At 46.4% G+C, this 12,297-nt stretch overlaps 1 protein-coding gene across 2 annotated transcripts in view; it reads right to left on the reverse strand.

Annotated features, from left to right (window-relative positions):
- EXOSC10 (exosome component 10) overlaps nt 1-7,340 on the reverse strand; it is a 31,331-nt gene extending 23,991 nt beyond the window's left edge. For both annotated transcript variants that reach the window (XM_064363265.1, XM_064363264.1), the window contains exons 1-3: nt 7,176-7,340; nt 4,883-5,019; nt 3,097-3,220 (exon numbers count right to left, since the gene is read on the reverse strand). In XM_064363265.1, coding sequence (XP_064219335.1) covers nt 3,097-3,220; nt 4,883-5,019; nt 7,176-7,286 — 372 coding nt within the window. In that variant the 5' untranslated portion in view covers nt 7,287-7,340. The remainder of the gene's footprint in view (nt 1-3,096; nt 3,221-4,882; nt 5,020-7,175) is intronic.
- Between the last annotated feature and the right edge of the window lie 4,957 nt (nt 7,341-12,297).

The following is a 12,297-nucleotide window of genomic DNA, read 5'->3' on the forward strand; positions in this document are numbered from 1 at the left end:
TTATTTGCTCAAAGGCAGGCAGGACAGTAATTACTCATGCCCAATACTCAACTGTCTCTTTACAGCTCTGAATTGGGCTGAAAATTCTAATATGATTTACCAGTGTAATGTGGCCACTAAAATAACTAAGAAGTCCCTGGACTGCATACATTAAATATAGACGTATACTACTTAGAATGAGACTAAAGGGAGTCCTGATCTATTCTGTATTTTATTTATTTATTTATTTTTAAGACGGGGTTTCACGATGTTGGTCAGGCTGGTCTTGAACTCCCGACCTCAGGTGATCCGCCCGCCTTGGCCTCCAAAGTGCTTGGATTACAGGCGTGAGCCACTATGCCTGGCCTATTCTGTACTTTATTTATTTATTCTTTATTTTTGAGATGGAGTCTTGCTCTCGCCCAGGCTGGAATGCAGTGATGCAATCTAGGCTCACTGAAACCTCCGCCTCCTGGGTTCAAGCAATTCTCTGCCTCAGCCTCCTGAGTAGCTGGGATTACAGGTGCCTGCCACCACATCTGGCTAATTTTTTGTATTTTTAGTAGAGAGGGGATTTCACCATCTTTGCCAGGCTGACCTTGAACTCCTGACCTCGTGATTCACCCTTCTCAGTTTCCCAAAGTGCTGGGATTACAGGCGTGAGCCACCTCTCCTGGCCTTTTCTGCACTTTAAAGCAAGACATGAAATATCAGCTTGGGCACTACTAACAGAGGCACACCCAGGTGACACACAGAAGTATGGCAGGACTTGAAATCACAAGGTATCAGAAACCGCTGAAAGATTTGTGGGCATTTAGGGAAGAGATAACTTTATGGGACAGGAGAGCATGCCTTAAATATTTTTAGGACTGTCGGATGGTTCAGGTTAGATTTGTTTTTCATGATCTCTACGTATTTCTGTGAAAATAATGTTCTGCCACAGAATTAGGCACAAATAGACAGTAAGCAAGATAGAATAATACACATCTGCTTCCAATCCTGTGAACTGAGGTGTTCAGTAGATTTTGAGTAACACAGTACAAATAACCTAAATTTTAGTTGGGTAATATAAGGGCTTATTCTCTTGCAATACAAATAGAATTTATAAATCTTGTCAGGCACAGTGGCTCAGGCCTGTAATCCTAATGACTAAGGAGGCTGAGGTGGGATGACTGATTGAGACCAGGATTGTTTGAGGAGCTCAAGATCAGCCTGGGCAACACAGTGAGACACTGTCTCTATAAAATAAAAAAAATCTAGCCAGACATGGTGGTGCACACCTGTAGTCCTGGCTATGTGGGAGGCTGTGGTGAAAGGATCACTTAAGCCCAGGAGTTCAAGGTTGCAGTGAGCTATGATTGCACCACTGGACTCCAGCCTGGGTGACAGAGCAAGACCTCAGTCTTCAAAAAAAATAAAAACAGGGCTGGGCGAGGTGGCTCACGCCTGTAATCCCAGCACTTTGGAAGGCCGAGGCGGGTGGATCACAAGGTCAGGACACGGAGACCATCCTGGCCAACATGGTGAAACCCCGTCTTTACTAAAAATACAAAAAAATCAGCTGGGCGTGGTGGCACTTGCCTGTAGTCCCAGCTACTTGGGAGGCTGAGGCAGGAGAACTGCTTGAACCCAGGAGGTGGAGATTGCAGTGAGCCGAGATCGTGATCACACCACTACACTACAGCCTGGGCGACAGTTCGAGACTCCGTTCTCAATAAAAAATAATAATAATAATAATAGTAATAAAAACAGAATTTGAAGATCTGGAAGGAAGATTCTGAATAAGGTACTTTATTTATTTATTTATCTATTTTAAACAAAGACGAGGTCTCACTAAGTTGCCCAGGCTGATTCTGGAACTCCTGAGCTCAAGCAATGGTTTCAACTTGGCCTTCCACAGTGCTAGGATTTTGAGCCACCGCACCTGGCCAGAATAAGGCATTTTAATGTTTTTTTTTTTTCTTTTTTTTTTTTTTTTGAGACAAGAGTCTCACTCTGTTGCCAAGGGTGGAGTGCAGTGGCATGATCTTGGCTCACTGCAACCTCCGCCTCCCGAGTTCAACTGATTCTCCTGCCTCAGCCTCCCAAGTAGCTGGAATGACAGGCATTCGCCACCACAGCTCGGCTAATTTTTATATTTTCAGTACAGACGGGGTTTTGGCATGTTGGCCAGGCTGATCTTGAACTCCTGACTTCCGTTATCACCTACCTCAGCCTCCCAAAGTGCTGGGATTATAGGCCTGAGCCACGGCACTTGGCTGGAATAAGGCACTTTAAAAACAGGCTTCCAGGCCCAGCACGGTGGCTCATGCCTATAATCCCAGCACTTTAGGAGGCCAAGGCAGGTAGATCACTTGAGGGCAGGAGTTTGAGACCAGCCTGGCCAATGTAACAAAACTCTGTCTCTACAAAAATTAGCCAGGAATAGTGGTGGGTGCCTGTAATCCCAGCTACTCCGGAGGCTGAGGCAGGAGAATCACTTGAACCTGGGAGGTTGAGGTTGCCATGAGCTAAGATCATCCCACTATACTCCAGTCTGGGTGACAGAGCAAGACTCCATCTCAAAACAAACAAACAGACAGACAAAGAAAAAACAGGCTTCCATGGGGTAGTAATATTTTTAAGACAATTGTAATTATTTTCTAGAAAAAACATGCCAACTATCAAAAGTGAATGTTAATATAAGAAATGTTAAGCTTGGCTGGGCGCGGTGGCTCAAGCCTGTAATCCCAGCACTTTGGGAGGCCGAGGCGGGTGGATCACGAGGTCAAGAGATCGAGACCATCCTGGTCAACATGGTGAAACCCCGTCTCTACTAAATATACAAAAAATTAGCTGGGCATGGTGGCGCGTGCCTGTAATCCCAGCTACTCAGGAGGCTGAGGCAGGAGAATTGCCTGAACCCAGGAGGTGGAGGTTGCGGTGAGCCGAGATCGCGCCATTGCACTCCAGCCTCGGTAACAAGAGCGAAACTCCGTCTCAAAAAAAAAAAAAAAAAAAAAAAAGAAATGTTAAGCTTATTTCCTTTTCATTTTCTAAGGTGTCTGGGTTTTTCTGTATATTTTAATAATACAAATTTCTTTGTTAGTTACCATAAGAGTAAAGGAAAATACTCACCACTCTCTCCAGAATTACATCATTGGTATCAACTAGTAAATCAAACTTGTCTTCCAACTCAGTCACTTTACTTCGATCCTTAATGTTACTGCGACACCCATGGTACTGCATTACTCTGCTCATGCTAAGGAAAGGATAACCAAGATTAGACTGTAGATATTTATTTCATTTGTTTACAATCTGTGAGACAGAATGCTTAAATGATGTTGCTCAGAATGTTTCCAACACTTTTTTTTTTTGAGACAGGTTCTTGCTCTGTTGCCCACACTGGACTGCAGTGGCACAATCCTGGCTCACTGCAACCTCTGCCTCCTGGGTTTAAGCGATTTTCATGTCTCAGGCTCCTGAGTAGCTGGGATTAGAGGCATGCGCCACCAAGTTGGGCTAATTTTTTGTATTTTTAGTAGAGATGGGGTTTCTCCATGTTGGCCACGCTGGAATGCAGTAATGCCATCACAGCTCCTTGCAGCCTTGAACCCCTGGGCTCAAGTAATACTCCCACCTCAGCCTCCCAAGTAGCTGGGACTACAGATGTACATCAACCCTCCCAGTTACCTTAAAAATTTTTTGCTGGGACAGAGTCTCCCTATGTCGCCCAGGCTGGTATTGAACTCCTGTTCTCAAGAGATCCCTCTGCCTCAGTCTCCCAAAGCACTAGGATTACAGGCATCAGCCACCACGTCCAGCCTCCAATACTTTTTGATGAGACCAATAAAACTTGCCCTCTAGCCAGGTGCTGTGGCTCATACCTGTAATCCCAGCACTTTGGGAAGCTGAGGCAGGTGGATCATGAGGTCAGGAGTTTGAGATCAGCCTGGCTAATATGGTGAAATCCCCTCTCTACTAAAAATACAAAAATTAGCTGGGCATGGGGGCACATGCCTGTAATCCCAGCTACTGGGGAGGCTAAGGCAGGAGAATCGCTTGAACCTAGGAGACAGAAGTTGCAGTGAGCCAAGACTGCGCCACTGCACTCCAGTCTGGGCAACAGAGCAAGACTCCATCTCAAAAACAAACAAACAAACAAAAAATACAAAAAATTAACCAGGTGTGGTGTGGTGTGCCTGTAATCCCATCTACTTGGGAGGCTGAGGCAGGAGACTCGCTTGAGCCGAGATGGAGCCAATACACTTCAGCCTGGGTGACAGAGCAAAATTCCGTCTCAAAAAAAAAAAAAGAGAGAGAGAAATACCTGTTAACACTACAAGTTTGTGAAAGAATCTTTAATCTATGTGTTTAAGTCCCATATTAATTCAAAAAGATTTGCAAGCCGGGCACTGTGGCTCATGCCTGTAATCCCAGCACTTTGAGAGGCCGAGGCGGGCTGATCACAAGGTCAAGAGATTGAGACCATCCTGGCCAACATGGTGAAACCCCGTCTCTACTAAAAATACAAAAATTAGCTGGGTGTGGTGGCACGCGCCGGTAGTCCCAGCTACTCGGGAGGCTAAGGTAGGAGAATTGCTTGAACCTGGGAGGCGGAGGTTGCAGTGAGCCAAGATCGCACCACTTCACTCCAGCCTGGCACCTGGTGAAGGAACAAGACTCAGTTTCAAAAAAAACCCAAAAAGATTTGTACAAAAGTCAATACATTTCTTAAAAGCTAAACTAAAAATATACCAAGTAATACTTCCCTAATCAAAATCCATTGCTTCATATTTCACATTTTATAGCTCTTCATACCACAGAAAATATTTAAGGAAAAATAAATTTCAGGAAAAAATTTATCTACCTCTTTGTTTTCATTTCTTTTCATTAACACAAGATAACAAAATATAGTACTTACCACTGAAGCAACCTGTCTCCCTGTGTTTCACAAAATGCTTGGAAGCCAGGAAAACTTCGGTAAAAGTCATATTCATCGCCAAACTGTGGTAGGCCCCCAGATGCTTTGGTGACTGCCACCACGGACCCAAGAGCAAACTGTCAAAAACCAGAAAAGATGGCATGTTTATTCCCATTCATTGGGTATATCATTTTTTTGATCTAATGTATATAGTGCATTGCAGTAGACGTTGAAGACGTCGACTCTTCATCCATCAAAAAAATACTCATTTAGGCCGGGCGCGGTGGCTCACGCCTGTACTCCCAGCACTTTGGGAGGCCGAGGTGGGTGGATCACGAGGTCAAGAGATCAAGACCATCCTGGTCAACGTGGTGAAACCCCGTCTCTACTAAAAATACAAAAAATTAGCCGGGCATGGTGGCGCACGCCTGTAGTCCCAGCTACTCAGGAGGATGAGGTAGGAGAATTGCCTGAACCCAGGAGGCGGAGGTTGCGGTGAGCCCAGATGGCGCCATTGCACTCCAGCCTGGGTAACAAAAGCGAAACTCTGTCTCAAAAAAAAAAAAAAAACTCATTTAGGGCCGGGTGCAGTGGCTCACGCCTGTAGTCCCAGTACTTTGGGAGGCCAAGGCAGGCGGATCACGAAGCCAGGAGTTCAAGACCAGCTGGCCAATATGGTGAAATCCTGTCTCTACTAAAAATACAAAAATTAGCCAGGTGTGGTGGTGCACGCCTGTAGTCTCAGTTACTCAGGAGGCTGAGGCAGAGGAACTGCTTGAACCTGGGAGGAGGAGGTTGCAGTGAGCTGAGATAGTGCCACTGCACTCCAGCCTGGGTGATAGAGTGCAGTGGCACTATCTCAAAAAAGACAAACAACAACAACAAAACTCATTTAGTGCCAAACCTCAATCTAATCTAGTCCCTGAGAATACAATCGTGAACAGAAACCAAGTTTGGAGATTATATTCTTGGGAGAGTTGAGAGACAGAACAAACACACAGGTATATAATATGATTGATATGCACAAAAACCTGGGGTTGAATCTTGACACTGCTATGTATTAACTGAGATACTGGGCAAGTGATTTCTTTTATTTGGACCTTAGTTTTCTCTTCTGAAAAAAAGGGAAAAATAAAAAGGGCCTGCACCATAGTTTTTGTGAGGATTGAATGAATAAGCTAATAAAAGCACTTAGGACAGTTCTTGGCAGATAAGTACCATTATTATGACTCGAGTTCAGATCCAAGAGCTTTCTACAGGAATTTGTTTCTGTGTTTTCATTTTGATGAGCATCTTAAAACAATGCAAGCTTTTCCTAGATCCTTGGACGACCAATTTATAATAGCTACTATCTAAAACTGGATTTGTGTTTATTGTTCAGTTAGTGTCAAGTGGTTCTCTAGTTACTAAAGTCTTGTGAGGTAACGGAAAAAACGTGAAGTGACATAAATGATGGTTGATCATGTGAAGGCCAAATGATGTCACTGTGAGTCGTGTGAATAAACATTTCCCAAGAAAAATGCAGAGAAAGGAGGTGGGAAATTAAGTCATGGAGGGGCACATCGTAGCTTATGAGCGTAACTGCCACACAATCAGGACCACAGTTAGTGGTCCAGGAACTACTGAGAGCCAAACGAATGAATAGCTAATGGCAAATTGGATAGAAACAATTGAGTGGAGTTTCTGTAAACTTATAGAGCTAATTTACAAATTATTTCAGTTTCATGGCTTTGTAAGAGCTATGCACAGTTTAAACCTAGTTGTATGTTTGTTCATGTGTAAGCTAAGTTATACAAAGAACTTAAGTGAACCCTTCTGTGTACCTTCCAGGAGTTACTGAGAAACGTGCAATGGGGCTTTAACAAGTGACATTTAACTTAGATTTAAAAATTATGTAGGACTGGACATCGGAACAGAGGAAGGGAAGAGGGGCCATCCCGGCCGCGGGAGGAGACAACTCCGGACAAGTGTGGGGAGCGCGAAACAGCCGAGCCCCTGAGGAGAGTTGGCCGGGTGGCTCAGGAGTGGCGGGGGGGACGTTGCAAGGGCTGGGGACGTCTGGGTGGCAAGAAAGCCCTTTCTAGGATGCGATACGGCTTTCCACATTTGGGCCTACGTGGACTTAAGCTGGCAAGCGGGATGTCCCTAAGCGTCCGTTTCCAAGGACCCAGTGGCCCCGCGACCCTCGTCGGGGCTCTAATGCGGCGAGCTGGGATTGGCTGCCCAGAGAGCTCTGGTCAGCTTCCGGCGGCCGCGGGAGACTCCTGGAACCCCCGAGGCCCCGCAAACTCACCTTCACGAAGCTGTCGGCGTCCAGGAAGCCTGGCAGCACCATCTCCCCGTCAGATTTGGTGGCGCTTGTTGCCGACAGAACCCCGGGCTCGCGGGTATTGGGCGGCGCCATTTTTCCGCCCCCCTTGCACGGTTCTTCTCGCGATACCGTCTCGGCCGACGCGACGCGTGCGCGCCTTGCGTACGCCGGGGCGGAGGGGGGGGGCGGAGGGCGATTGGGGTGTCACCTCCGAGCGCTCTGTCATGAACTTCAAGTTCTTTTACCTGATGTTGTATCATCCGAACAACCCTGTGGTCTACGGTGCGGCCTGGAGGACCTGATTATCACATATATTTTTGACACGAGGTCTCACCATGTTGCTCAATCTGGTTTTGAACTCCGAGGCTCAAGCAATCCTCCCACTTTAGCCTGCAAAGTAGCTGGGACCACAGGCGAGGGCCACGAGTCCCGTTTATCCTCGTGTTTATTAAAAATAAATAAATAAACTGGGATTACAGAGTGTGGTGGTGCGCATCTGTAGTCCCAGCAGCTCGGGTGGCTGAGGCGGGAGGATTGCTTGAGCCCAGGAGATGGAGGCTGCAGTGAGCTATGAATTGATCCACTGCACTCCATCCAGCCAGGGCGACATTGAGACCCTGTCGCAAAAAAAATATATATTTTTTAAGTTATGTTTTTGAGGCTGGGTGCTGTGACTCCCGCCTGCAATCCCAGCACCTTTGGCAGGCTGAGGCGGGCGGATCACGAAGTCAGGAGTTCGAAACCAGCCTGGCCAACATGGTGAAACCCTCATCTCTACTAAAAATACAAAAATTAGCTGGGGGTGTTGACACACGCCTGTAATTCCAGCTACTCGGGAGGCTGAGGCTTGAGCCTGGGAGGTGGAGGTTACAGTGAGGCGAGATGCAACCATTGCAAAACCTTGTCTCAAATAAAAATAAAAATAATTATGTTGAGACAAAGTCTCACTCTGTTGGTCTCCCAAAGTGCTGGGATTACAGGTGTGAGCCACCAGCATGCAGCTAAATTATTTTTTATTTTTTGAGACAGAGTCTCACTCTGCTGCCCGGCCTGTAATGCAGTGGTGCAATCTCAGCTCACCGCAACCTCCACTTCCTGGGTTCATGTAGCTGGGATTACAAGCGTGCGCCATGCTGCCTAATTTTTTTTTTGTATTTTTAGTAGAGACGGGGTTTCACCGTGTTGCCCAGGCTGGTCTCAAACTCCTGACCTCAAGTGATCTGTCCGCCTTGGCCTTCCAAAGTGCTGCGATTACAGGCGTGATCCACCAGTGCCTGGCCTAATTTTTTTTTTTTTTTTTTTTCTTTCTTTTTTTAAGATTGCCTCTTACCAGGCTGGTTTCAAACTCGTGAGAAGCCGTCCTTCCACCCCACTGGGATTACAGGTGGGAGCCACCGTGCCCGGCCCATCCTCATATTTAAAGTCACTTTCTCCCAAGCTCTGGCTGGCTGTGTGTTACCCTCACCCACTTGGTCTCGCTGTAATCCCAGCACTTTGATAGGCTGAGGCGGGCGGATGACCTGAGGTCAGGAGTTCGAGACCAGCTTGGCCAATGTGGTGAAACCCCGTCTCTACTAAAAATACAAAAATTAGCCAGATGTGGTGGTGTGTGCCTGTAATCCCAGCTACTTAGGAGACTGAGGCAGGAAAATAATTTGAACCTGGGAGGCAGAAGTTGCAGTGAGCCGAGATCATGCCACTGCACTCCAGCCTGGGCAGCAGAGTAAGACTGTCTCATTTAAAAAAAAAAGAAAAAAAGAAAAAAATTATAAGGAAAATATATTTACTTTTCATTAAGTGGATCATCATAAAGATCTTCATCCTTGTTTATGTATTTATTTTTAGAGACAGGGTCTCTGTCACCCAGACTGGAGTGCAGTGGCACAATCATAGCTTGCACTACAGCTTGAACTCCTGGGCTCAACCAATCCTTTGGCCTCAGCATCCAGGGTAGACCAGGCCCAAGCCACCATGCCTGACTAATTTTTTTATTTTTTGTAGAAGCAGGGTCTTACTCTGTTCCTCAGCTGGTCTCAAACTCCTAGATTCAAGCAATCCTAATAGCCTCTCAAAGTATTGGGGTTATAGGGATGAGCCACTGTGCCTGGCTGGACTAAACTGTATTTAAAGGCTTCCATTAGCTCCTTCCCTGCCTTTGGTAATTCGTCTCAACAAAGTCAGAAGGCTTGCTTAGATATAACTTAAAACCTGTTGGATTCATGGAAGAACTTAATCCAGACTCTTACATCCTAAAGAATGTATCTTTATCACTGATGGCCACCATTTTCTGTGTCCATTCATTCTCACACCTTTATCGTTAATGAATGGTAACATGACTGTAGTCACTGAGTTATTTCACGTGGAACCAGAATAAATAACCAGATGAGAATTATTTTCATCTCAGTTATGGTGACCATATTTTCTGGAGCAAATAAGTGATAAAATGGTTTAGGACTGTAACAGAAAATCCAAGTAGGTATGTGACTTTCTAGCTGTGTTAAAACTGTTATTACCATCACTATTGAGATTTAAATTCACTTTTTTTTTTTTAATGTCTTGCTCTGTCAGGTTGGAGTGCAGTGGTGCGATCTCCGCTCACTGCAACCTCTGCCTCTCAGGTTCAAGCGATTCTCAGATCTGCCTCAGCCTCCTGAGTAGCTGGGATTTTTTTTTTTTTAAACAGTCTCGCTCTGTTGCCCAGGCTGGAGTGTAGTGGCGCAATCTCGGCTCACTGCAACTTCCACCCTCCAGGTTCAGGCAATTCTCCTGCCTAAGCCTCCCCAGTAGCTGTGATTAGAGGTGCACACCACCACACCTGGCTAATTTTTGTATTTTTAGTAGAGACAGGGTTTCACCATCTTGGCCAAGCTGACCTTGAACTCCTGACCTCAGGTGATCCACCTGTCTTGGCCTCCCACCCAAAGTGCTGGGAATATAGGTGTGAGCCACCGCGTGGGTAAGAAGAGCTTCTCTTTAGGCATGCTCTCTTTACAGCTGGGGGCCCCAACCCCCTGGGGCTACAGACTGGTACCAACCTGTGGTCTGTTAGAAACTGGGCTGCACAGCAGGAGGTGAGCAGCGGGCGAGTGAGGGAAGCTTCATCTGTATTTACAGCCACTCCCCCTCACTCACTTTACAGCCTAAGCTCTGCCTCCTGTCAGATCAGGGTCAGCATTAGATTCTCATAGAAGCGCGAACCCTATAGTGAACTGCGCATGCGAGGGATCTAGGTTTCAAGCTCCTTAAGAGAATCTAATGCCTGATAATCTGTCACTGTCTCACATCACCCCCAGATGGTACCGTTTAGCTGCAGGAAAACAAGCTCAGGGCTCCCCCGAATCTACATTATAGTGAGTTGAATAATTATTTCAGGCCAGGTGCAGTGGCGCACGCCTGTAATCCCAGCACTTTGGGAGGCCGAGGCAGGTCGAGACCATCTTGGCCAACATAGTGAAACCCTGCCTCTACTAAAAATACAAAAAAAAAAAAAAAAAAAAAAAAAAAAAAAAAATTAGCCGAGCATGGTAGCGGGCACCTATAAGCCCCGCTACTCGGAAGGCTAAGGCAGGAGAATCACTTGAACCCGGGAGGCAGACGCTGCAGTGAGCCTAGATTGCGTGCGCCACTGCACTCCAGCCTGGTGACACACTGAGACTCTGTCTCAAAAAAATATGTACTATATATTACAATGTAATAATAGAAATACAGTGCACAATAAATGTAATGTGCTTGGGCTGGGCGCAGTGGCTCACGCCTATAATCCCAGCACTTTGGGAGGCCGAAGCGGGCAGATCACCAGACATCAGGAGTTCGAGATCAACCTGGTCAACATGGTGAACCCGTCTCTACTAAAAATACAAAAATTAGCCAGGCTTGGTAGTACAGACCTATTATTCAGGAGACTTACTTGAACCTGGAAGGCGGAGGTTGCAGTGAGCCAAGATCATGCCACCACACTCCAGCTTGGGTGACAGAGCAAGACGCCATCTCCAAAAAAAAAAAGTAATGCACTTGTATCATCCTGAAACCATCTCCCTGCCGTCCAGTCTGGAAAAACTGTCTTCCACAAAACCAGTCCCTAATGCCAAGAAGGTTGGGGACTGTTGCTTTGGAGGGAATCTATACAGAGTGCTTGTCAGCCCCACTTAATGTTCCTTCCCCCCATTATTGCAATAGCCTCCTTTTACTGTGTCTTGTGGCTTCTGACTTCCTTTTCATCTGTTTGAAACCAGTTGTCTTTCACTATTTTTTTTGAGATGGAGTCTCATTCTTACTGCCCAGGCTGGAGAGCAACGGCACAATCTCAGCTCCCTGTAATCTCCACCTCCCAGGTTCAAGCGATTCTCTTGCTTCAGCCTCCCAAGTAGCTGGAATTACAGGCATGTGCCACCACACCCAGCTAATTTTGCGCTTTTGTAGAGACAAGGTTTCACCATGTTGGTCAGGCTGGTCTCAAATTCCTGACCTCTGGTGATCCGCCTGCCTCGGCCTCCCAAAGTGCTGGGATTACAGGCATGAGCTACCACACCTCGCCACCAGTTGTCTTTTAAAAACACCACTCAGGGCTGGGCACAGTGGCTCCTTTGGGAGGCTGAGGCAGGTGGACAGCTTGAGTCCAGGAGTTCAAGACCAGCCAGGGAATGATGGCAAAACCCCACCGTCTACAAAAAATACGGAAATTAGCTGGGCGTGGTGGTACGAATCCGTAGTCCCAGATACTCGGGAGGTTGAGGCGGGAAGATCACCTGAGCCCAGAGGGTTGAGGATGCAGTGAGCCATGATTGTGCCACTGCAGTCCAGCCTGGGTGACAGAGCGAGACCCAGTCTTAAACGAAAACAAAAACAAAAAACACCACTCAGATACTACTCCATTTTAAAACTTCACAGCGTCAGGTTTATACTCCTTGCTGCTGAACTGAGGGAGGCTCCAGTCCTGCCAACGCTACTTTCCTGCCTCCTTTAGTTACTATTATTTTGCTGTTATTCCCTTTATTCCCCACTGATCACTGAGCCAGATATGCTGAACTATGAGGTGCAGCCATAAGAAAATGCCAGTTGTGTATATTAAAAATGGTCCACGTACCTGCAATTTCACACAGTCCAA

Source organism: Aotus nancymaae, unplaced genomic scaffold, assembly GCF_030222135.1.
Source record: "Aotus nancymaae isolate 86718 unplaced genomic scaffold, 86718_ANA_hifiasm-v0.15.2.pri h1tg000053l, whole genome shotgun sequence".
NCBI classification, from domain to species: domain Eukaryota; kingdom Metazoa; phylum Chordata; class Mammalia; order Primates; family Aotidae; genus Aotus; species Aotus nancymaae.